This window comes from Synchiropus splendidus, chromosome 14 (assembly GCF_027744825.2).
Source record: "Synchiropus splendidus isolate RoL2022-P1 chromosome 14, RoL_Sspl_1.0, whole genome shotgun sequence".
Taxonomy (NCBI): Eukaryota; Metazoa; Chordata; class Actinopteri; order Syngnathiformes; family Callionymidae; genus Synchiropus; species Synchiropus splendidus.
Window position 1 is genome coordinate 1,825,675 of NC_071347.1, and position 27,834 is coordinate 1,853,508.

At 42.5% G+C, this 27,834-nt stretch overlaps 1 protein-coding gene across 1 annotated transcript; it reads right to left on the reverse strand.

Moving 5' to 3' along the window:
• Positions 1-795: 795 nt before the first annotated feature.
• On the reverse strand, positions 796-27,746 carry syt12 (synaptotagmin XII). The gene is made up of 8 exons (XM_053886554.1): positions 27,332-27,746; positions 17,880-17,940; positions 14,755-14,948; positions 14,248-14,652; positions 7,752-7,967; positions 5,804-5,924; positions 5,328-5,461; positions 796-4,004 (listed from the first exon to the last, which is right to left on the reverse strand). Exons 2-8 carry the CDS (start codon positions 17,923-17,925, stop codon positions 3,831-3,833), a joined length of 1,290 nt encoding a protein of 429 aa, XP_053742529.1. The 5' UTR covers positions 17,926-17,940; positions 27,332-27,746; the 3' UTR covers positions 796-3,830.
• Positions 27,747-27,834: the final 88 nt, after the last annotated feature.

Here is a 27,834-nt window from a genome sequence, read left to right on the forward strand (position 1 = left end):
TCATATAATCTTTGGTTATGAAAGAGCTTTCACTGATATATTATCTCATCGTATTCAGCCACTCACCATTGCTGGTGGTGAGGATAACAATCGCATGCACATCCTTCCAACTGGTCCAGTGCTCGGGAAGATGCCTTAAGATGAGACTCATGTTGCATTGCTTTCCTTCTGAAGTACAAACACAACACATTGGCTGTTCCATCTACCTCCACACAGGTGAACCATTTGCATTTGGGAGAACCATGCCTCCTGTTTTCCAACATGCTTGTCGTCATCCAACTTCTCACCTGGAAACAGAGGAATCCTGCTGTAGATGAAGCCAATGTTACAACATCCCTTTGTTTTTTGTTGAGAAGACGTTAAAGACTTCATTTCCTCCTGCATCTGAGATTTACAAATTGGCCATATCATCGTTCCAGAGAGGTTATAGTACCATGAGAGCTGAAGAATGTGGTGTGCAGTCATCTGGCCCTCAACCTCGGGTCTGACTGATGTAAAAGGGCTTCTCTCTTTCCACTGTCCCAGCACTCAGCCTCCAGCACTAGGGCTTGTCCAGACACAGTGGGAAAGTGTGTCTTCTTGTACAGCAACTGGTGAGGATGGAAGTGTCTCTGATTACAGATTCCTCTGTTTGATAGAATCCCCAGGAGAAGTCAAAAGGTTCCAGTTCCCAGCTTCTACAATTTGGAAAACTGTTGCTTTCATGCTGTTGATGTGCCCATCTTTAGCAGTCGGGGAGAGAAAGTGACTTTTTAGCATTCCATTAAAAAGACAATTTCTGGTGAATTGTTTTTATTTCAAACAGCATTCACACATACACTGCATTTATGAAGCATGTTCACATGGAGTGTCGGTTAACGGCATGCATGGTCCAATGTCAGCGACAGCTTCTTAGCTCTGAATAAGGATGCTGTTGCTAAATGAAAATATTGCTTTGTTAATATACTCACTCGAAAATATTCTACCTACCCGTAACTATGAGTAATTTTTAGATATTTTTTAGATTATTTTTTTTTCTTTTTCTGGGTGCTGGGATTACCCATAAAAACAACAAACAAACACCAAAGAAACCACAACATGGCTGTTCAAGTGCAACATCTGACATGTCCATTGAAATGCTGATGTCACGCAACATAGTTGTTGATGCATCACTGGTTGAAGCCTTAATCATGAGCCTAAATGCTGTGGAAATAAAACCCAAGATTGTTGCAATGAGGTTTCACTGACTCGAACGTTAATTTCTTTAACATCTGATGGTAAAAGCATTTACTTTAAGAGTCGTATTAAATTGTTGCTGCCAGAACACAACTAGAACTTTGATGCCTCCCACCATGGTCCACAACGAATCGAAGTCCGCGTCTATCCAGCATCCAGATAACAGACAGACTGCGAGGCACCTGAAGTGTTATAAATGTGTGGTTTGTTGGAGATATTCTGTGCTGACATGAACAAAACAGGTTTTCAGAACGTTAATGTAATGAAGAGAAAATTCTGAAATGGAGAAGAAATCATGCTTAGCTTGGTTCTTACAGTTACTGAAGCGTGCAGGTGAAACAACGGCTTTTTCATACAAGTGCAACTTGACTCAATGAACTGAATGCAAACGCGAGTATGTCCTCCGCACACCTGAATTGACACCATCCCTGCAGACAAAAGCAAAGCAGCAGTGTGTCTGAACACATTTAGCCGTTAAATGACTATGAAATGAAAAACACGACATGAAGTCTGGTCGTGCACTTTAATGTGTGGTTGAGTCCGTTTCTCTGTTAAATATTTCCTTCCTAATATGGGATAATAAATAAGGCATCATAACCTGGGAATGGAAAGTGTGGACAGTGAGACGAGAATAATTTTGAGAAAATCTTATTATAATAGTAAAGTTATTTGGAAATACATAATGTAATTAATAAAGTTTATTTTTTGTGAATCCAAAAGTGTAATTGCAAAAGTGTTTTCTATTGATTTCATGTTGTATCTGTTGTAAACAAATCTAAACCACTCAATCACAATAGAGTCGTCCATGCTTTTTACATCACAGTTACAACCAAACACATGTACATGACTGGAACATTTGATCACTGGAATCTAAAAGATATATATGTATTGAATGTCTTCAAAAATGATCCATCCTTTTACTGTCACTAACACAAAAGAGAAGAGCATTTCAGAAATGTGTCAATACAATATTGATCCGAGGTCAACTTAGGGGACATTTATTCCCAAATGATGGAGCAACAACAATAAAACATTTGGTTATATTTAAATAAACAATCTGATTTGGGTTAGAACCATACTGTCATATGCTAAAAAGAATGAATTCTGAATCCATGTATTTACACTGTACATGATGAAAGAGTGAGAACTGCTGCATTGTTAACACGATAAAACATCAAATTCTGACACCCTGTAACAACTGCTACTAATTCAGTTAGTTTCACCTGGATAAGAGGACCTGGATTTCTCTAAACTCTCAAAAGCAAAATAGATAGTTCACACAATCAGACAATGCCGACATCACAGAGCTCTAACCAGATACGAGGTCAGTAAGGTACACAAGTGACATGAGTGCTGCAAAAGAAACAGTCGCTGATTCTTCAGATGGTACACCACAGGCAGAGGAGGTGGGAGGAAGGAGCCAAAGATGATCTAACCTCACATACCTGCCTACATGTGAGCAAGTCACCAGGGAATTCCATCAGATTTCCAAGTTCCATGAAGGAAAGACAGAGGCCGCGATGTGCAGCTACTAATCTGTGAAACCTCTTTCACACTGAAAATACAGGAACGTCTATTTTAACTACAGAATGACTCAATGGAGAGCGCTTTAAAACTGACAAACAATGCTGACTCTCACCCCCTGATGCGCTGCACGCGTCATTCTTCCACTTCGAAACAATAGAAATTTCTCACAGAGATCTAGTGTGAAAGTGAGCAGATCACTGAGATGGCAGAGTCAGGAGACAACCTCCATGCACACGCCAATGAAATCAACATACAGTACTTACAATAACTGCGATTGATCGTCTTGCCCTGCAGGTTTGTTTGAATGCTAATTAGTGTGGCAACATTTCTGTAGTTTCAGCAACATATACTTTGACTGATTTATGGCCGCAATAGAGCAGCCAATGCCAATAAACACCCGTATCCACAGTAGGTTGACCTATGTCCTAACACTGCTCAACTGGTTGGCCACCTCATGCTGGTCATTTGGCTGCAGCTTTCGTGGTATTTTCAGGGGTTACTTCCAAATATTGGAGTAGTATGTTACTGGTACCAGCCCATCATGATCAATGGCTGATGGATCGGAGCATCCCCAAGAGGAATTGTTATATAAAGATATATATTGAGATATATATTGAATTTGAAAATAGCACTTACACCCAAAGATTAAACAAAACTTGACTTGATGATCATGATTGACCATCATTCCACGGTTGCAGTTCAGGTGTGGGGGATTTAGTCAACTCCGCTTGGCTGCTCACAAGTGTGAGCACAGATGTAGGGGAGACATGTGGACACCTGAAATAATGTACCTCTTATGTGCAGCTGCCAATGAAGTGTTAAATCCTCAATAGAGGCAAGGGACAGCGAAAGCTTAGTCTCTAAAGTACAAATGGAATGAATGCAAATTAGATTGCCTTATAAAAGCCGCACAACACAATATCACTTCCAAAAAACATTAATGAGTGACCTGTGGATTAATAATAAACCTGGATCAGGGTCAAACACCTTTCCCTCTCCTTTGTATGAAGATAAGGTGTTTACTGCTGTGGCCCAATACAATATGGACTGAGTCCTCAGTCAGGTCTTTCAGGAAGGACTTGAAGGGCTCAGATCCTCCTCAGCGGGTGCCACATGGACACAGGCTTCCTCAGAGTGGCCAGCATTTGGTTCCAGTGGGTGATCCCCATCCCGCTGGCTTCTGGGCCAATGATCACATGACCCAGGTTCTCTCCTCTACCGTCGTCTGTGGCCTCTGCAACTGTCACCCTCAGGGAGAGCTCCTGTAAACAATACGGTTACACAAGACACTGCATAAGCATGACTCAACATCTTTTCTCCCGACAAAAAACAAACATTCTCTTTCTCTGGGTGGTTTTGAATCATGTGCTCTTAAAAAAACAACAACTGATAAACACACCTTTACCGATTTATATGTTATTATATGCTTGTAGCTTTCCTTTTTGTTGTTGGGTTTTTTTTTTATGTCGCCTCATTTTCTGCAGAAAGTGTGATCTTTTGGCCTCTGAAGAGTAGGACATGTTCATGAAACTGGGATTAAAGTTCTTTCTGGGTTTCAGTTTTCTGCCCCATTTAGGGTTTTCGGTTTCATTCAAGAATTCTCATTTCTCTGCGCCTCTCATCATTATATTATTACTTCTCAAGAAATCTAACCAAGACAGAACATCAAGATGACATTGCAAATTAACATCCAAAGATTAAAGATAATGATTAATAGGTAACTCTTAATAGATAAAAGGTAAGTCAAACCGGACACATAAAACAACTTTGACACACCGCCTACTGCATGCAGAATCAGAGTGGCCCCATTGGTAAACAGATCAGAGCTGAACACAGTCGACAATTGGAATCGTTCATGCAATGTTAAACCCAGCTGAGCAAGAAATAGACTTTAGACTATCGTACGTGCTCGATCTCAGGTCTCATTATCATGTCATTTTATACATTGTCCTTCTTCACATTAATACATTTCATGTTCAGTTGTCACGATAGTCAAGACATTAAAACATGACAGTTGAAGCACTCAGGGACTGAATTATCACTTCTCTAAATATGATGTAGCAACAACAAATGGTGGTAAATGGTGTCTTGAAATACGGTGAAATACGGAAATGTCTTAGGGTTACATTTAAAAAGCACAATAAAAGTTTCACTCCAAACTAGTCAATTGTACTGCTTTTGCAAAGTAAATTAAAGTATTGTAAATCACTCATCTGCAGAGTAAACAGAGAGCAGGTTTCAAAGTCTGCCTATCATACCATGGACTATCGATTCAGCCTTAATCAAATAACTAAATGGCAAGCCGATTTCAGGAAGCAAACATTTTGAAACACGTATTTGCATTCTGTAGCAGGGCTAAAAAAATGACAAGTGCTTTTTAAAGTAGAGATATTTTTCACCATACCGGTAATACATATATTCATAAAAATGATGTGGGGTTTAGAGGCAGCCGACAAGAAGCAGAGTTATGAAGGGCAGAGTTGAAGATGATTAGGTTTTCATTGGGAGTTATGAGAGAAAGGTCAAAGAATAGGAAAAACAAGAAGCAGAACAAAACCCATTTTAATGCATCTGATGTCTTGTACCTGCAGGACAAGTGAAGGAACTGAGAAGATCATGGCTTCATTGAAGATTGGATTTGTGTCGTCCCTTTTAGTGGAGGTTTTCTTCTTGCTGATCTTTCTTCCGTCTTGCAGAAGATAGACTTTGACGAAGGGATCTAAATGTTTAAACAGCAGCACAGATATTTTACAAGTGAATGAACTCAATATTAAGAGGTGCATAAGTGGCTAAGGATCACAGCCGTTGAACACCAACGTCTGGTTATTTTTACACACGCAACATCAAATAAGAGCATCTTTTAACTACAACAAAAAGCATGCAGTACATGATGGTTCCCAGTTTCAATTAACTATTTACTTAATATATCATATATTATATGATTGTCCAAAATTTCAAACAAAGAATCTTGTTATTATTTTAATGTTTCCTTTGTTTGAGTTGTATGCTTATAAGACTGTGTTTTATTGGAATAATAAACATGCATATAGTGGTCTCTGACCTGCAGTGTTCTTGCCATTGGTCCACACCAGGTTCTTGCATTTGGCCACCACCACAGTGAGGCGCTCTGCTGTCGGTAAGTAGCTAAGTGACAGCAGGATTTCCCCAACAGCATCAACAGCCTTGAAGCACAATGCAGTTTGAGAGTAGTTAAATGCTAAGCACATGTACGAAAGAAATAAAATAATAAAAAAAAATCAACTATTTCTCTATTTTTGATGACTTCTACCTTCTATGTCCTACGGTCATATGATAAAAAGTGTGATAAAAAGATTAAGCTTCAAGGCAAGGCAATAGAAAGTGTACTAAAAAACACATTTTCACATTTTTTGATACAATTGCAAACGAAGCTATAGCAGTAACAATAACAGAACTTGTAAATTAAACGGTAACAGTAGAATTGCACATAGAACAGAAAAAAAGCAGAAGATAGAGTCACCAGAGGAAGTAGAAGGACGAGCAGTTGGTGGCTCTCGATTACGTTGCAATAACAGCAGCACTAGCATTAACATACAAGTCACTGAGCCATTTTACAAAACCAGTGCCATTTTCCTTAAACTTTGTTAAAAATAATAATAGAGTAGCAATTTTCAAGACAATTACATTATGTACAGTAAGGCCCATATCAAGTGCAAAACATGTGCACCCACCCATGGTTTTAATCCAGCGTCCTTTTTATTGTGACCCAGGAGTCACGTATTTTACCCCATGACGAACTCCACCACAGGAACACTTAGCGGCAAATATAGTGCCGCTATCGACTAGATAAGCTCACAAGTATGTTATTAAGCTTAACTAACCCGATCTAACTAGCGAAAAGATCAAATAATTCAAATGAAATAGTGTGGGAACATGTCTGTTTTGGACCTTGGCTCATGCAAGGATTTGAGTGAGTGTTGCATGGTTGTATGTATAATAATATGATTTCTTTTTGCACATATACAGTGGTAACTCGGCCGTTCGAGAAGTGATTTGTTCGTAATCTGAATCGATTTTTTCCATTACAAATGGAAAAAGAAATGTGTTCCAAGTCTTAAAATAGGCTTTTGTACAAGTGAATGTAGAGTGTCTGCTGCAGGTGCGCCATTGGTCTATGTGTGTGGCCGCTGCATGTGGGAGGGGTTGCCGAGTGAGTGACGTCTTTCGAGAAGTGAAGAGGTGCCTGGTGCGTGTCCAGCTCTGAATGTGTGGTTCAACAGGACATCAAACCCTGGAGTGTGCGCTCCAGCCTCGGAGGTGTCGAGAGCGAGGACCTCCCCTGTGACACTCTACCACGGTCCAATGTGGAGACAGGAAAGGTTTACACCTCAATATGAAGAAAAAACAGTAATTGTAGCTAACGGGACACGTCTGCATACAGAGGCTGCGTTATACACAATAACAAAGCGCGTCATGGGTCAGCTGATCGGTCCGCGCATGTTAGGATTTTTTCCGGGTGGCGTTTGAGTTCTGGATTTTTGTTCGACAGCCGAAGCAAAAAAATCTCGAAATTTTTGTTCGAACTCAGATTTGTTCGAATTCCGGGACAATCGAAAACCGAGGTACCACTGTGTTGGGAATATTTTTTTGATCATTTTGACTGAGGTCAACTGGAGTCACATACTGTATGTCCTCATTCACCGGAGTCTGAGCCTGGCATTAATGCTCTTGATGTGGATCTCAGTGCAAACTGTCTCCATAATGCACAATTTTTATATTAGAAATGACACGTTTTCAAAAGCATAAGGTTTATTATCAGGTCACATTTTTAACCAAGCTGGATGAATATGTTGGGTGCTGGTGTAACAGGACATTCTTGGTTGAAATGCAAGCACGGTGTAATGTACTACTGAAACACTTCAATTCAGCTTTGATCCTTTTGAATACATTTCAAAACATTTTTACATTAAGATCATAAAATGGACATGTTCTGGAATGACCCAGTAACAGCATCTGCCATGGAAACTCACCTTATTGACATCCTGCAAGTAGAGCCATGCGTTGAAAGGTCGAATCATCAGGTCCAGATCAGACAGCTTCAGTTCTGCCACGCCGGCACTGATGTTCCTCTCGTCTGCGTCAATACCAAATGCAGCAAAGCGCAAGCTGGACTCATCCAGGGTAGATGAGTCCATTGCGACAGAGAAGCGTTCGTCAAAGATGACAGTGAAGGCATTCGTCTGGACCTGCACGGTAGACACAATGTCTGACATTAAGAGGAATGCGGTTGCAGTGTTTTATGCTTGTGAGCACTGTACTGTCTGTGTTCACAGATTCACTGTTCAAGGTACCCTGTCTGTACGTGGGTACACAACACTGAGAAGGAAAAGAAGTGATGCATGGTACAAGAACTACATTCAGACAATAGCTGCAGTTTCTATTTTTCTCCTTCGTATATTTACATTTGTTTTACAATATTTGCACTGACCAAGAGGTCATAAAAAGGGATAGTAACTTTTTTGTGTCAGGATCAGGATGATCCCATTTTAAATGAAATGAATAAATGAAAATACATGTGAATGAAATACATGTTTGTTAAAACCTCAATCCATCAAATTATACTCAGCACAGTAAGTAGCATTATAGAAATGTATTAACAATGATGAATGGATTTATCTTAATTAGGGATACTCCGATCAGTATTTTTGTTGCCCATATCGATACTGATGAGACCTTCTGTGTACCTGATGTGGAAAAAATGAACCATTCAGTCATTTTAATTCAGACACATTTTTATATACCTCCTCAAGGTGGAAAGATAAAAAAACCTTGTAGAATGCAGCATCTATTCTGACAAAAGAACAACTGAAAAACATCTAACATTTATGTGAGATGTCGCAGTTTGGTGAATCTCATGAGAATATTGAAATATTTACATACTGGCTTCTTGTAGTGGGACTCAGAGACAGGGAGCACTGCATTTATGACAGGGACCAGCGTTCTCACTTTCATGAGCCCCAAAAACTCTCTGTGCTCTGTCACGTGCTGATGTTTTAAATGGCGTATTTTATTTTAATACGCTTCCCTGCACAGCGTTTCTGAACAACACTCACAACCTTATCTCCTCCTCTTCACCAATATGGCCATTGAAGTCTCTCCCATCATTATTCTCTCCCTCTGGGTGATGCGCCTCCTCTTTCTCCTTCGAATGATATCCGACCTTTGCGCCGTCAGCATTGATGACATTCATGACCCCTTCTAGCTTCGAGCTGGTTCACATACTCTTCTTTCCAAGTTTCTGCCACATATTAACTATCGTGACACGCTTAAATGAGAGCCAGCAAGCCTTCAGAATAATGACTCCTTGTCTTGTCTAAAACACAATCAGAGTAAACTTGCTGGATACCTCCGAAAACCAACAATGGGCCCTCAAATCTAAACAGAAAAGGCTTGATCGCAGACCAAGATTTCAAGTGTGTGATCACTTCAGCAGGAACGTGGTCATACAATACTGTTATTGTTAAAACGGCAAACACACTCAAAGAGATAGTATCCACTTGGTGCCAAATTCAGATGAATACACGGGAGGAGTGCAAGTCTTCTTGGCAACAGACTGGCAGCTCTTGCACAAGATGAGCACAGCCTTCACAACACAAGCCTGCATGTACACTCTCACTGAATGACCTGTGTTTGCTGCACGGCTGAATGATGGCAATAAAGCATGATTATAAAACCATGACAGACAACAAGTTATTAAGCAACATGGAATGCGACAAGAGGAGGGATATTCACACTTTCCTCTCATGAGCATTTGACTGTGCTTTTTTAAACTCATATTTACGAATCTGTATTTAGGCAGTAAAGTGAACAGACCTTGTGCATATCTGCCATTGTGCAGTAGATACTTTTCGGTAGGACACTTACACCTGTTTGCTGCTTTGTAGTGTGTTTTGTTTAAGGGTGGTTGTTTCTGAAATAATAGGTGCAGGGAGGTCTCAGTAATTATCCAATAATTCTAATAACTCATCTTCCTCACTGACGTTCCTGAGCTGCCTGAACAACACCATGGATTTCTCTTTTTGTGGTACAGCAATAAACAACGAGAGAAAACCCCATGATGAAACCTCTCAACCGCTTATTGAGAGTGACCTAAATTGAATGTCGTCGTGTGAGTAACAGTGCACTAAGCACTTACGAAATTAAACTGTGATAAGTGTAATATAAACGAGCGCATATTAATGTACCATAATTTCAGGACTACTGAAGAAACGCGGCATCCACTACATTTAAGAAGAAAAACATTGAATAAGCCGCACTGGTCAATAGGTGCAGCAATGCAGTCGGCACATCATAGAAAAGTCTGAGCACCGCCTCAGACATGCATGAGGATACATAATAGGACACATGGAGTTTTGAAAACGGGTCCAGCATGGAGACTGATGAGCCATACAAACAGCTGCACCAGAGACAGGCACTGGAGGCGGAGCTCTGGAAACCCCAGACAGACCCCAGTGACAGAACATGAGTGCTGTAACACAAAGGGAGAAAACAGAGCATTGCGCGCCTTGTCAATTAAATGCCTGTGATTTCATCGTCTGATGTGGCAAGACTCAATATTGTGACGGCGTAAAGCTTGTTTGCTCCATGAAAATCCATATGTTAGCTGCCTTGTTCAAACCACAGGGTTCAGAGCATGAGAAAAAGTAGGGGCTCCATATTCCATAAAGTACATATCCACAAACAAACAAGATGACTCTTAATGCAGAAAAGAACAACAGCTGTGATTTATATATGTTATAAAACCTGCTACTGCAACTTATTCACTAGCTAGTCAATATTTTAACATCCAAAGTGTTTTATAACTGCCCTCACCTACAAGCTGCCAGCACAGGACATGCCATGACCCAGTGGACCAAAGGGTGCAGCCAAAAACCACTGTCACAAAGAGTAAGTCAACAGAGTTCACTCATCACGGGACTGACAGCACATCTGATGGGGAAAAGGGCCTTTTTTTAAATAAAGCATATAATCAACCACAGATCCTCAAATCCACCAGGTCAGATGAGTCCATATACTTGGCCATGCTTATTATTATTATTATTGAACTTTCATTAACATACGCCTACAGTAACTAACCACCATCTTAAGCGTCAAACACCAAAGTTATGTGATAAAATTCTTTTATTAAGCCTCCCTAACACTAATTTCTTTTTAAATCACAATTTAACCAAGCTGCTTTCGTGATCTGCCTGTTGGGCTAAAACAAAAGATCTTTTCTTAAGCACTGAATAACATCTTCCCCAAAACAATAACTCTGCAATATAAAACTGTAATTTTGAGGAAAGAGTGTGAGGGGATGTGAAGCTATATAAACGTGTGCGTGTGTGAGTAAGCAAGAGGGAGTGATAGAGACGGAGGCAGACAGACGGCCAGAGAGAGTGAGAGAGTCTGTGCCTAACGGTGGTGGCGGCCCTGGAAGAAAAGCATTGGAACAAAGGAAATGTTTGCGCGAGGTCTAGAGAGTGATTGACAGGTGGGAATGCAGCCAGAGACAGGGCTGGCGACAAAATGCTGCAGGAAGAGAGCTGCGACAGAATGAGATGGAGAAAACACATCAAAGCACAGAAAGAGAGAAAATCTGGCACGGCCAGCTGATGTCAGCATTTCCTGCGGTCACCAGTGATAGTGGAAAACCTGCCGCATCACAGCTCCTTCCTTTATTATTGCAGTCAACCTCAAGTAATCGATACAAGGGAACCACATTCCAATAAAAATCCATGTTGGTCATCAACATCATTGCAGCATCAGTCACGTTATTGCAATGCATTGCCTATATATATATATATATATATATATATATATATATATATATATATATATATATATATATATATATATATATATATATATATATATATATATATATATACTTTGCAAAGCTTGTTATGAGGAGCATCAAGATCTGGATGAGTGATTCTCTAGAGGAGCTGCAGACTTGCATGGAGACCACAGACTGGGAGGTGTTCAGGGCTGCTACCAATAATCTGGATGAGTATACAGACACTGTGACTTCATGGATCAGCTACTGTGAAGAGTGCATAGTTGCAAATGACAAACCTTGGTTAACAGCAAAACTCAGCCAGATTAGACGGGAGAAAGAGACAGCACGCTAGAGTGGGGACAGGAACTGCTACAAAGAGCTCAAGTTTGAACTGTGGTGTCTCTTAGTGACACAACAAAGAAGAACACAGTCACTGTGGGTCCGGACAGAGTTTCCCCAGCCATCCTGAAGCATGGTGCCGCTGAGCTGGCTCCAGTGTTCACGGACATCTTCAATGCTTCCTTGGAGTCCTGTCATGTTCCTGCCTGCTTTAAATGCTCCATTATGGTTCCTGCCCCAAAGAAGGCTAGGATCACAGGACCGAAAGGCATTCCATTGAGACATACACATTCCATGAAGCTGATCAAGTTTGCAAATGAGACCACCATCATCGGGCTCATCTCAGATGGAGATGAGTCGGCTTACAGGAGGGAGGTCCTGGTGCAGCCTCAATATTTTATTTTATTTTATTTTATTTTATTTTATCATGATGTACCAAAGCAGTGGGATCTTCACTGACATTGGCAATAAAGTTGATTCTGATCTGAACTCAAGGACTGACATAAATCCCATCTGGTGATTCAAGTCATCTAACTACTGTATGATGATTTCTTAGTGTTTGACAGTTGTACTGTATATCAAACGATTTGAATCTCAATGAGGCTATTTTTACTTCAAATTTAGATTTCTCTTGAGGCAAATCTTGTCCATGTTTTTCCGCTTATTTGGGACAAGAGGGACCTGAAAAGGGTAATAAATTATTTTCAAGACTATCATTAAAATGTGAACGCCATAGGAAGCTAGGGTACTGATTGTACATTCTGTACATACGACAAAAAGATGAAAATTTCCATCCACTTCTCATCTGGCCTTTCTCCCCCATCGGTTGCTGCAGAAGTCATTTGCTGAGATTCCTGCTTTTCCTCACTGAAATTAGGTGTGATGTTGTGGAAGATGGTGCAGCAGCTAAAAAAAATATCCACACATGTTGATCAATCAGTCCCAAATAGTTGAAGCTCCGAGACTTCTGTCAGTAAAAAGTGTAGCCTTGCACTCTGGTGACATCTGCTGTAAACGTTTTAACATAACTGAGGTCGGAGAGTTACCCCCTTTTAGGCTGGATATATACACTGGAAAATAAACATTCCTTTTAAACAGTAACTCCCTGGGTGAGACAAAATGTATGCAACCTCAAGCAGTATGGAATGACACAAGTTTTCTCTCTACATAAGCCACATTAACATGACTGGATCCTCAAAAAAACACCAGATTTTTTTTTCAGTAAATATCTGTATTTGAAACCAAAAATAAAATACGTCTAACTTGTTACCATACTGAGGACTGAATTGTATTTTCTATCCTCATTTGATTTGCCTTCCTCTGCCCCAGTCAAGAAGTCATATATCTAGAAATCGACACTCCGAACCACATCCAAGTCTCAGGGGACCTGTTTGGGAAAAGAAATGGGCTCCTGAGTCAGGCAGAAAGGGTTTAGTAGTTGAGGGGTCACGCTGCTCTGTCTCAGTCTAAAATTCAGGCCGACTAGAGCCCACAACTAACCAGCAACTCATCCAACAATGGACTTGCATTTGGCAATCATGCAGTGAGACACATAACATCTCTTTTCAATATCAGCCAATTGATATCAATCAATTTCTGCGCTTTATTATTGGTGTCATCAGCATTCTCCCCAGGATTTTTGGGGGGAACACAAAAGCAGAGTGTAATGTACAGCCTTCACGGTCCTCTTTACGGTCTTACAATAAACTTGATTGACTGGCAGGGAGCACTGACATTGGAGTCGATTTTGCCGAAATAAAAAAAAGAAACAACTGAAAACGTCCCCTCTCAGATTTTTTGTATGTTCTAAAGGGCTGGGGAGAATCCTGCAGATTAACAGGTCCCAATGCTGCTACCAATATAAATGAGATAGACTTTGGGGCACAGAAGCAGAACGTCAGTCCTCTATATCAAATCTACAGACACACTGGTCAGCACCATCAGAACTGCAACAGACGAGCCCACTCAGACCCCCTGTCTCACGGTTCAAAAACATAGTCGGCCCACCCTTGGAAAATGCCTTGCTACAGAGAAGTAATGACCAAGGGGACAAAATCTGAGCTCCGGGCAGCAGTGGGGGAAATAGTTGAGAGGAGAAGGGGAGGGATGGTCTGTGTGCAGACAGGGGTATGTGTAGAGATAGCATGTCACCGGAGCTGGGGCCGTTTCACCACAAGGACAAATGTGGCGATGATTGATGATCTGTGTTCATTTACATGATGTGATCTACCCTCACTACCTTTAACTGACAAGTGGATCACAATCGTCAGTTAAAGGTTGGTATGTTTCATCTGGCTACAACTGCCAGATGACACATACCAAATTTTAAAAGTCAGCATGGATCCACAAGAATAAAAGTTCCTTACCCGTGTGATTCCAACATTCAGCTCCTCCGGCCCCAGTGATACCCGAATGAAGCACCCAGGGAAGTCCCCCTCCTCCCTCTCCAGCAGATCTTTGCCCTGATGGAGGGTAATGTGAAGGATTCCTGTGTTCCGGCCGGGAAGCCTAGATGGCTCGAACTCCAGAGTGACCTCAAGCTGGCCTACGGTGAAGTCATGGCCAAAGTTGTTGGCGATGGAAGAGATGGAACTGAGCGAGTCTGTGGAGATGGAACGGTTGAGCTGGGCCGTGCCTGACGGGTCTAGTTCCCGGCTCATCAGCTCAAGTTGGCCCAGGTCCCTAAATCCGTCAGGGGTGTCACCCAGAGCCAAACTGGGCTTCCGACTGGAGGCTGTGGAGCTCCGTCTGTGGTTATTGGCAGCCACTCTCTTTAAAATGACGAACAGTGGAGAGTGTTAAGTGCAATTCAGAACTGTATCTTATTTTCAAGACAAATTGATTTCTAATATGCCAACCAAGCCTGCTGCTACCTTCTGTCTGACTTCAGAGAACGAGGTTCCATATTTCTTCTGCAGGTATCTGTAGTCAAAATTGGGGAAGGGAGACGGAGCCGGGAAAGCACCAGATTTCCATAGTTTCCAAATGTTAAGAGCAGCGACAGCCAGCAGCACGAAAAAGCCCAGCAGGTAGATGGCCACCTCCCAGCCTGGCGGGTTCCGCACCACTGAAACACAGACAGCTTTTTATGTGTATTTTTTAAACTCTTGGTTTCAGGATTTACTGATTCAAATAAATAATCTGGTTAAAAAAGGACAGGAAAAAGAAGTAGGGATGCCCCTGTTAGGATTTTCACTGCGAATCACCGATACCAATTACCTAGAGTGCCGATCACCACCGATCACCGATACCAATCACAGGGATTGATGAATGAATTTGCAATCAAAATGATGAGACCTTCTGTGTACACGATGTGGAAAAAACATATAAAAAGTATATATATATATATATATATATATTATACAAAAACCTTGCAGAATGCAGCAAGTCTTCTTTTTTTTCTTTCAGCTTCTCCCTCTACGGTCGGCACAGCAGACCATCTTCCTCCATCTCATCCTGCTTCCTCTTCCCTCCCTCTTCACCACCTCCATAATTCTTCTCTTTAGCCTTCCTCTCAACTTTCTGCCTGGCTGTTCCAACCTCAACATCTTCCTACCAATGTACTGGTTGTCTTTCCTCTGGACATGTCCAAACCATCTCAGTCTAGCCTCTCTGACTCTGTCTCCTAAACAACTGACAAGTGCTGTCCCTCTAATATACTGCTTCCTGACCCTATCCATCTTGGTCACTCTCAGAGAGAATCTCAGCATCTTCATCTCTGCTGCCTCCTGTCTTTTCCTCAGTGCCAATGTTTCCAAACCATACAACATTGCTGGCCTGACCACTGTTTTGTACACTTTCCCTTTCATCCTTGCTGACATCCTTTTGTCACACATCACACCTGACACTTTTCTCCATTTATTCCATCCTGCCTGCACCCACCTCTTCACCTCTTTTCTTTCTCACACTCTCCATCGCCCTGGACAGTTGAGCCTAAGTACTTAAAATCCTCCACCTTCTTTATCTCTACATCCTGTAACTTCACCTGTCCACTTGGGTCCCTCTCATTCACACACATGTATTCCATCTTACTGTGGCTAACCTTCATTCCGCACACATACCTCCACCTCTCCAGCTTATCTTCCACTTGCACCTGCACACCACCATCCTATGTGGTCCTGCCACACTCTCACCCACTACTACTTTGCAGTCACTAATCTCCTTCAAGTAACCCCTTCTACATAATATGTAATCCACCTGTGTGCTCGTACCTCCACTTCTGTATGTCACCCCATGCTCCTCTCTCTTCTGGAAGATAGTATTGACCACAGCCATGTCCATCCTTTTTTCAAAGTCTACAACCATCTGACCTTCAGTGTTCCTATCCTGGATACCAAACTTTCCCATCACTTCCTCGTCAGCTCTGTTTCCTGCACCGCTGTGTCCATTGAAGTCTGCCCCAATGACCACTCTCTCACCTCCGGGAATACTCTCCTGCAGTTCATCTAATTCACTCCAGAAAGTCTCCTTCTCCTCAAGGTCACACCCCACCTGTGGGGCATAAGCACTAACTACATTGAAGATGACCTCTTCAATTTCTAACTCGAGACTGATCACTCTGTATGATACTCTTTTAACTTCTAGAACATTCCTGACAAACTCCTCCTTCAAGGTGACTCCCACTCCATTCCTCTTGCCATCCACACCATGACAAAACAGTTTAAACCCTGCTCGTAAGCTTCTAGCCTTCCTACCTTTCCACCTTTGGTCTCCTGAACACACAGAATATCCACCTTCCTCCTCTGAATCATGTCAGCCAACTCTCTAGCTTTCCCCATCATAGTTCCCATATTCAGAGTCCCTACTCTCAAGCCTATTCTCTTGTCTTTCCTCTTCTCTCTCTGTCTATTGGCACTCCTCCCCCCTCTCCTTCTCTGTCTTCAACCTACAGAAGTCCAATTTCCATCAGCACCCTGCTGGTTAACAGCATCGATGGCTGTCATTGTTAACCGGGGACTCGACCAATCTGGTAAGAGATACATTTGTCTGATCCGCATCTTTTAGGCTAAAGTTTTTATGTCAGATGCCCTTCCTGACACAACCTTGTGCATTTATCCGGGCTTGGGACCGGCTGTAAGAAGAAACTGGCATGGCACCCCTCACGGCTGCATTGCAGAATGCACCAACTATTCTGTCAAAATGACAACTGAAAAACATTTACTTTGATGTGAGAAGTTGCAGTTTGGTGAATCTCTTGTGAGTCTTTACTATGTTCGTGAAATATTTACATACTGGCCGCTTATAGCAGAACTCTGAGACAGAGAGCACTGTATTTATGAAAGTTTCCACTTCTGACTTTTCGGGTGGCTAACAAACGCTGCACCCGACTCCAAAAATCGCTTCCATCGCTGCGTAAATGACACTTGAGAAAGACTGGTCATCTAGCTACCTATTATTAAGTATTTCTTGGCCAATTTGCTTAGCGTTCCGAATGTCACACTTGGACCGGTGGGTGTTGGTAAGTGGTAGCTGCGTCAACAGCCTGCTGCTGAGGAACCAGCAGTCTCACTTTCATGAGCCCGGAAAACTCTCCATGCTCCATCAAGTGCTGGCGCTTTAAATGGCGACATTTCAACAGTTCTTATGAGGACATCACAATAAAGACGATGAATGTGTCTACAAAACGGGAGTTTTTCTCACAGTGGGCAGAGAAAGAAATGCTTTAGTTATTTTTTCCACCTTCTCCAGCCAATTGCATCATGATAGGCCATGGCATGAATTTTGGTGTGACATAGAACATGATATCATCACCAAAACATCCATAATGAAGAGCCTGAATGATGGACGGAACATTAAAGCTTCAGGACAGAAGCACAAAAATGTCCTGATCACTCACCGCTGCTGCACATCCACCCAGGTGTGTTACAGCTTATGAGTTCAGGCATCCAATAGTAAAATGTGATTTACATCTATGAATCAATTATTAGGGGCGAGTGTTGTCATGCAAGAAAAGTAGTCATTTTGAAACCATGCTAGTTGGTAAAAGTTCTTGACTCACCGCTCAGCTGGTAGCCTGGAATCTCCTCACTCAGAGGCGAGGACATGATGTAGCAGCCAGCCTGACAAACACAGAGACAAAGTGTCAGTTCAAGTGGTGAGGACAGACTGAAACTGAGGTTCAGAAAGAGGACTGTCCTCAGAACACTTTCTATTCAGCAGTTGCCATTTCTTTTGCTCACACTTGGTGCTGATGTGTTTATCTGAGGAACAGGGAGCTTGCAGGCTTGATTTGATTTGATCGGGAACATATTCAGCTGTCGTTCATGTGACCACGATGCTCACTTCTCAAATCACAGAGAGCTAGAGCTTGAAGAAACATACTTACTTGGACATACTTCAAATATTTCATGGAGACACAATACTGCAATAATTTATTAGCATAAATATCATCATACAATGTAATATTTTTGTACCCTAGATGTAAGACAACTGAGTGCAGGATGGAAAATGTGTTTATTGGGTTTTCTTCAGACACAACTGTGAGTTGTGTAAGAAGAGGTGAGTCACTCTCCTCTCCACCCCCTCCTTGTTGGAAAATCTGCCACATCTCAGGGGAAACAGGAGCATTACACTAATAATATAGAAAAACAGAGTGGTGGGGGTGGATTGGGATGTGGGGGTGTGGTGGAGGGTGAGATTCACACAGTTTTGCTGAGGGTAGCCATGGCTGCACAGGCCAATTAAAGTGGCTGACGCACTGCGGGGTCTACTGCTTGACACTGATGTGCTATTAGAAAAGAGGGGGTGGTCACTGGGCGAGTACCACCCACAACTCAAACCCGGTTCGGTTAAAAGTGATGTATCAGAGGAAGCTGGGAAAAGAAGACAAAAAAAAACATGACTCAGGAGGAGAAAAGGCCGTGGAGGGCTGTCAGTGTCTCAGGAGAGCAGCAACAATGAGAGCAATTGATCGATACTCAGTAGATACAGGAGCTCAAAGGCTTACAATAGAAGCTCAGATCCCACAATACATGTTGTCTTCGTGGTCCCGCATAGAGCTCTCTGGGTCAGACAGATGTGCGCAGCACACACAATGAGAGGAGCCAGTTAAGGTGGTTCGGGCGTTGTATCTATAGCATGCTTTCATGGCAAGGTGTTTGGGTCACGTCTGTTGGGATGGAGGGCCCAGGGTAGGTCCATAAGCTGTCGTAGTGACTATTGTGCAGGGTTGGCCTGGGCATTCCAATAGTATTCCAGCAGAGAGAGCCAACCTTTCCACGCCATCAAACTAGCACCACCATGAGACATCGACGCAGAACATTGGTGTCAGCATAAGACTCACCAACACAGTGCCAAACACAGAGTCATCAGCTACCGCTGGTACAGATGGAATCGACACTCGTCACTGAAGAGCATGATCCTCCAGCATGCAAGTGTCCAGTGCACATGAACACTGGCCCAGTCCAGCCAGTTCAGCCAGTCCAGCAATCAACACACCAGGGCACCCTTCCTCACGATTTGTGACACTTGTGGCATATTGACATGTGACAGAAGTCCACACTTTGGAGTGCCCTTTTATAGACCACACCACAAGGAATGTCTGTGTATTGGTCACCCATATTGACCACCACTCTGCCATGACTCAGTGGCAGTGGCCAAGTGATGCTGGACTATTGGGTTCGAGCAAATAATTCCATAAACAAACACATCAAGGAAAAACAATATGACATTCTATTTTTGTCCACAACTTCAAGCTTGTGCGTTTATATTTGTTGAGTATAATTGTTCCCCATCAATCGTGGAACACATGCCATTTGCATTCTGACTTCACATGCTGTTCCAGCTCAGGAAATGGGATCATACTGGTCCTAAATTCCTGCCTAGTCATATTGACTGTGTGATCCTAGAATTAATGGTCCACATGTCCTACACAATACATAATGATAATAATAACAATAACATAATAATTACATAATTTCCGTCAGGATTAATAAAGTTTTCTGATTTCTGATGTCGTTTCAAAAGAAATACAGACATCCACAGACTCAACCCAAACATCTCCAAACCTTTCACTGCGGCTGTGGTGTCACATTAGATCCCTCATTAAACGCATATGACATAGCCTTGGGAAGCTTTGCCTCACACTGACTCTCCTAAAAAAAACATCAGAAAAAAAATGAGCTGAGACGTGTCAGACACAAGTTTCTGGAACACATTTGAAGTTGTCAGAAGACAGACAGGAAGCTCGCAATTATACTAGAACAGGCTTCAGAAGTTCAGGACTGCTCTGGGGTGAGTAGGTTAAGTGAAAAATGAGGAGAGTGAGGTGCATGTCCCATTCAAACAATCAGCTTGCACTGACAGGTTGTCTGGTTTAATTCCATCTTAAATTGGATGGCTGATGTTCCAAGGCAAGGACTCACCACTGGTCCACTCTCTGTATTGCATATACTCCCAAAACAAGCAGTGCACTTCCTCCCCATTGGTGTCAGTCTATCTGAATTCACAGCAACTAATGGCATTTTTTACATTAACTGAATTATGTTATTTATGACACAATGCTTTGTTTAAATATATAAAATAATATAATATAGTTTTCCACTGAGGTACTTTGAAATAAAGCTGAAATTAAATCTTCAAATATTTGTGTTCATCCAGATAAGGAAGTGAGCAGTAAGTCTGCACAACCTGAGCTACTGCGGCATGTGTACTGGGTATACGCAATGACAACGCAAGACTGTCTGTCATGTTCCACCAACATTGCTTGACACACTACTCCACTTGGCACTCTGTTTAAGAGAGGCAGATATTCTTGCTCACAAGTACAAAGAGGAAAGGGCAATGTCTGCCATTGTGTCCCAGAAATAAATGATAAGAAGAGAGAAGATCCAACTGCGGGAAATAATGTAATGCTAACCCTGTTTTGAGATCATGCTTGACATGTGGTGTAATCATTCCCACCTCTCTTACTTGAGAAGCTTTCAAACACCCATAACAATATTGTGAAACCCTGGAGAGAAAATGTGCCCCTAAAACATGAAGAACAAAATAACTCTAGGCTGGCTAGGAGGCTTGTCAAAGATGCATTTGGAAAAGATTTTGTGGCAAATCCATCACAGCCTTGTGACATATGATTCATGTGATATTGCTGCTGCTTTTTGATGCCAGCCACCATCTCAATTTACGTCTTTAGCAACTGCTGTGGTGTGTGGTTCTCCGCTGCCTGGACACTAACTTTAACTCAAGGCAAGTCACCATCGGATGAAAATCAATACAGGACAAAAGGTGCCAGAAAAACACTGGTCTTTAGGTTTCCTTTTTGAAAATTTTCAGTCAACCATTCACCAAAAGAAAAACCCTTGAGGGTTAGAAATGAATAATGTAAACACAGAAGACAGCATTTTCTGCTGAAGACCAGAATACAGCAATCACTACCAAGCAGTAGCATGTTGGTCCCTGATCAATACCAACCGACCGAATGATTTATGTCACTCTCACACAGTGCAATAAAAAGCTTTAAACTCAATGTAAAAGGCAAGTAGTGGAGGGGTATGCAAAGGAAAGTGCATGTTCCAGATCAAATCCTGGACAGAATTGATTCAGAAAGGAGGAGAAACCAAAGGAGACTTTGACCCGCCTCCCAAGAACTGATCAATCAACTTTGCTTTTAATCTCGGCCAATGACTCATAATCAGATGAGCTGCTGCTGCTGCTGCGCTCAGGAAAATGGCCGCATGTGAGGAGCTACTTCTTTTCTATCGCCTCACAGTCTGGAGCTCAGGAAGTAAAAATAGCACAGGGAGCCGATGCCTTAATAAATGTCAGTACGGTGCAACTGAGACAACAATGGCGATTACAGTCCTCGCGTTCAGGCTGTCAGCAGAGCAGGTGCAATGGAATGGAATTGGATTACTGGATGAATCCGCGGGTATCCGGATGTTAAGCTAAATGGTTCAACAATCATCTTCAGCCCATTATCTCTTACAGAGATGCACAGTTCCACAAGGTCCTACACCACCACACCTCAGACAACAGAGACAGTCTGCACAGCTAAACAGCACAAGAGCAGGCACCGGGTCGAACCATCAGATTCACTGTTTCCTGTTCTCCTTCTTCAGAACTGGAATTAAAAACTCTGATTCTAGACCTGGTCTGGTTTCAAGATGCAACACTAGTTCTGCAATTTTCATGTGCGTTAGTACACCATTCAAGAAAAAAGCCCACACCATACCTCATACCAACCACTTGATGAAACAAATTCATACTTGAGTGAGAACATTCATCCATTTAATGTGGAGTCAGAAGTAGCTTCAGAGTTGATGGCAGACGCCTTCCTGATCACATCACAGATGGAAGTTGAAATAGCCAACCTGGTTGATGATTCTTCTTTCGAAAAGCAGTGCAAATGTTTTAGTGCTTGGAAAAGACAAAAGATATTGGGGACAAACATGATTGGCTGAATGATGTAGAGAAGAGACTCAAAGGATGAAGACAAGGGTCTATCTGTTAGCAGATAACATGGGAAATATGAAAGATGCAGGCGCGCTGCAATGCTTCTTCAGTTGTGTTTTGGGATCAAAGACAGAGTGAGTAAAAATCCATATCCGCTTGCGCACATCCAGGAGATCGCCAATATGGAAAAATAAATAAATGAATTGAATTATTTTTTCCCCTATCATCCAGCTCAATCTCAGAGTGTTCCTTCTGAGCAGGCTCATCAAGTAAAAAGGTTCTTCCTTAAAGTCTGTGGTGCAGGGCCAAAGATTGAAAAGGTGATAGTAGAGTTTACTCCAATTGCTTCAGAATCCAAAACGGTCAGCATTCTATTGAAGCTTGAATGCCTCAGCATTCACCAAATTAGCAGACAAAACAGCCAAACGGCTCCTGCGGCAAGTCAATAAACCAGCAGAAACACAGTCAAAGGAGGTATTATTATGTTAAAGTAACGTCAGAACAGCATGGTACAACATTTTCATCATGGTGGACGAGGTGTAACTGCAACTCAGCAGAACTACAGTTTGATTACCAGCAGCATTCCAGCAGTCTTCAGCAGGAATAAAGAACTGTCGCCTGTCCAGGATCACGAGGACGCATCCGTTTTTCACTGCATCAACAAAAATCTAATAAAACAAAGTGGTCCGTTCCTCCCTCTCGAAGTAGGACTCAACTTTTAGATTACACTTTTTCACTTTTATTACTTCCAGACTCACTGACTTAAAAAAAACAAAAACAAAAAACACACTCACTTTCTTTGTGTTCCTTCTTACATTTGATAGTGAACCCCAACAATTCATTAATTTTTCCCTTTTTCCACTTGTACATGAATCTACACATCTATCCATCTTTCACCTGCAGCACACCTCATCGGGCACAATTGAAGACCTCTCACTCTTCTGGCCGTTGCAGCCGTTGAACAAGGCCTTGCTGGCGCATCGCACATATTCATAGAACTGAGGTTACATTAAGTAACTCAGCATTTCTATGTAATACGTGCTCTGCCCGCTAATGGACTTCGCTGTTGGTTACAAACCTCGGCGAAGACCGTAGGCCCACATCCAAGTCACGCTGGTGAGGAACTTCAAGGTACGGTCGGCAAAGGCCCTGTCAAGCCCTCCAACACCGATTGAGCCACCGACGCAGCACAGACAGAAAGAAAGAAATTTAAAATATGCCTTTCTACTCTTTAATTTAAAGTAATTTGAAGTTTGTCTCCATTCACTGTACACTTCTTCAAAGACCCAGCTGTAGTTGAACAACTGAAAAGAAAGGACAATCTTGTGTCGGGAACTTGAACAAACATGGCGGTTTCCAGACAAGAACAAAGGGGGACTAGTTAGTCATGCAGCTCCTTTGTTTTTCTACCTGATAAGTCAAATGTTCCTCAAAAACATGACTTACTGACGTAATGTGATGAAAACTCTTCAGCCTCATGGGTCAGGAAAAACCATCACATTCTGATTCAGTTCAAACACATGAGTTCAAGATGACCACAGTACTGCCAGGACTGGTGACGCAGTGGAGAGCTGACTGCTCTTGCTTTGAACTGTGATGGGCAATGGAGTGATGGAGTGGTCCAACCTCCTAATAGAGAACCAGAGGGACACTTGAAGCAGCCCCTGCAATGCCCCTGCTGATGGCAAAGACTGATTTCCTTTATTAGTCAGGGGATATTCCGGATTTAAGCCAGCAGGAAAGAACGCAACAGAAGAGGAATAGAACAGAAAAACAAAGAACACACTTTTTAAAAAGTCAATATATTTACAGTTAGTTTCATTTACTTATTTAGTTTGGTCTTCATAGATTTATTTTGTGCAATTTGTGTTGTGGAGTCAGACAGCTACAGAAAGGAAAGACCTGCGGTACCTCTCATTCACACACTTGGGGTGGATCATCCTCTCACTAATATAGCTTCTCAGTGCAGTGAGTATGTGTTGGAGTGGGTGGGAGTTCTTCTTCACAGGCTCCAGAGGGCGTCCCAGGAAAGAACGATTCATTCAGCTTCTTTCTGTCACCTGCCCAGCTGCTGCTCCCTCAACGGACCACGCCATAGAAGACATCTGAAGCCACAACAGTGTCATATAAGGTCTTCAGGTGTACCCCCTGATCCCAAAAGACCTCAACCGCCTGAAAATTCAGAGTCTGCTCTGACCAGTACACAAAATCAACAACCAGTGACTCTCCGTCCAAAGCAAGTTCTTTTCAGGGGAATATATCTTTCCTCACATGAACGCACTGTTGCTATTAACATTCAAATTCTGAAGCGGATCCATAAGAAATTCTGACCCATTATTATATTGTTAAAGTTAAAGGAAACGGTGTCCTCATTTTCAGTAAAAAACTGATGTGAGGTGTCACTGAAATAGTTGTTTAAACCCAAAGATTTTAGAGCACAGTGTGCCATATGGACACTCTTTCATTAAGCATCACTAAAGGATGGGCTGATGTGCTACTGCAGACCCACCAACCTGCTGCAGCAACAGACAGTAAGTCAGCCAGCCATGAAGGCGGTCATTTGGCAATACTTCATTGTCGAAGAAAATGATAACCAAATTGCAGTTTGCAACATTCCACGTGAGTCAGCCGCAGAGACAAAACACCAAAAACCTTCAACATCACAAACTGGACAAGAATTGTAGCACCAAGAAGCTAACCAAGTGAAAGCTAACCAGAGTTAACCGCAGGTGAAACCAATGCCAGTGGAGTTCATCGTTTTGGATGAGCAGCCGTGTTCTGTTGTGGAAGACCAGCCGCTATCAGGACCTCAGATACTCATTCCCTGGCCATGTAGTCAATGAAAAGAGGAGCAGTCTGTCAGGTTACATTCTGGTGCGTGGCAAGTCATAAGTCAAGTTTACATTGCGAGTTTGATCTGTTCATTGGTCATGGAAATGGGAAGAAAAGTTCATTTTATTGTAAACACTTTGCCTTTCGCATTGTTTTAAAACTTTGAGGTTATCAGCCTGTACACCCCTCTGAGAAGAGAGTCTAACTTCACTTGTACTTGTACTCGTGTACTTACCACCATTGTACCATGCATGAAAGAAGAGATTGAGCCTTGGGTCTTGCAACACTGGGCAACTTACACTTACTTCTTGGCTTTGAATGGTATCAATCTAGTTCTTTAAATAATTGAATTGGACTTCCACGTTATGAGTTTTGCAGAAGACTGAAGGATGGTAGAAAAACATTTTTTGCGCGAGTAAATTAAGATGTTTTTGGTACCCTGACGACATCAGACTCACTTTGAACCGGGTGGTAAATTACTGCACTATCAACAACTTTGAAGCACTTTTATGACGCAAAAGTCAGGTCCTGTCCCACTTTTAAAGCCAGATGCCAGCAGTAACTTTTATGCCTATCGCTCTACACTAATGCCTGATAAGATTGTCAAGCCTCGGGCTCATAAAGATGACACATCTCATGATGCTCAGCTTTTTATGACCGTCTAGCCAGCCCACAGCGCTGCAGGGCTGTGAAGTCAGCGGTAGAGATATATGGCAGCAGACCAACCCAATCCCAAACCTCAGATGATCACATACCTGAGCTGGGATCTTCAACTAGTGTAGAGCTGCAAAGGTGGTCAGTAGAAAGATCAGCGTTTTCTATGTGCAATAACTCGTTCCTCTTATGTGTGTGTGTGTGTTTGTGTGTGTGGGCCCTCTGACAGGAAGATGAGCTGTTAAATGGATGGCTGAGATGATTGCTCGTGCTGGTGCAGGATATGAATTCTAGTCAGGTTGTATTTCACAGATAAGCTAAGAGTCTTGGCGAGGAAACACTGGTCGCTTTGTTTCTAACCAGCTCTGTCTTAAGTGTCATTGTTGTCTGCCCTGACTAAAGATTTTATGATGTCTCTGTATGGGACCACATTTATTAATTCTGAAGGCATTCCCAGGCCGTTTTGGCACCGCAAGTCCCCCAACATTGGCTTGGTTCAACTGGATGCGAGATCAAGTCCCAAACAGATGACAGAGCTTTTGCAGGCTTTCCACAAACACAAAAGTTACCAACATTATTTAGGATATAGGATTAGATCGCTAGACTATAAGACAGAAACACAGACAAGAGGAATAAACCATGAAAAACATATGTCCAGAAATAATGGTACATATTCAAGACAACACATTGTGGTTTAACAATCACCAGAACTGTCCTTCTCCCATCTTTCCATAAAATGAGATGTTATATGTGACTGAAACAAACTGACTCATTATCTTAAGCGGCATTACTAGAATTTCATGATTCACTTCAGACTAGTGTTTATGATTACACTCAATAAAGCTTGTGCAGTTACCAACCTAATGGCTGTTTTAACAAATGTCTTCATATTTTATCAACCACTCGACTGGAAATGATGGTGGAGTTGGCCTATCAGAGTTCTTTAAAAGGCTTTAAAAAAATAAGAATCTGAGATCAGTTAAGTTAAGATAACTCCTGCATCAGACACAAGGCCGATCAAACACGTTAAAATACAAACTAAAATCGATGCAACACACCAGCCAAACTGAGAGTTCGGTGTGAATAGGACTAAACATGCTGACACCGTGAGACTGTGTCCACTTCAGTCACCGCACTTGGAGTTATGGATTCATTACTTAAACGTTATTCTACCTGACACTGATGGGTGAGCAGCGTAGTGATGGAAAGCACTAAATAAAAAAGACACGCCTGACAATAAAAATCAGGATCAATATGTGCTTGTGGTCAGCGGCAGGGTCCAGGAGAATCCGCGAGGTGGCTGTCAGGTTCCTCTCTATTCTGTCTTGAGTGTGTTCAGTGACTGCAGCAGTGTTCTCAAGGCCACGCGGTTTCTGGACCTGGATGTGATCCATCATCCCCGTTTCCCTGCGGCCACAGTATCAGCCTACTCTACAGGACACGCAACCTCGCCAGGATTGAAAGAGAGGTGGCTTCCTGAACACAACCTCCTATGACCAGGCGCTGACAACACAATCGCTGCGTTCAAGTGATGCATGTCGCCATGTTAAACGATCGAAATTGCTTTCTTACCCAGAGTTTGCTGTTGCTGCAGGGGGAAGTGGTGTAGATCAACTCCACCACACTCCTTTTTCAGACGCTTTTATCCATCCACAGACTCCGGCGCAGGTCCGATCCGTGTGCCCGGAGGAGGAGCAGCAGAGGCGGGAGGACGCAGCGCTGTCCTCCCGTGCTCCGACGATGGGAGGAAGCCTGAGTGGAGCCGCTGTGAGACGATGATGCTGATGAAGTGTGAGGCTTGTCTTGGACTGGAGGGAAGCAGACAAGCATTTCTGCAGAGAGCTGCAGATGTTCGTCCACACGGAGACTGCGGGGAGAAAGTCCCTCCCCTGCAGAGCAACTTCCACCGGCTGGCTGCCGAGACCACCGCCCCCTTTATCCGTCCCCCGGGTGCACACGTCCGTCCGTGCACCTGAGTTGTGCAGGTGACGAGTGGGCAGAACAACACGTTACTTCTGCACCAAGGAAAACATTCTCTTTCTCCTAAAGAGGGGGATGACTCATGATATTAACGA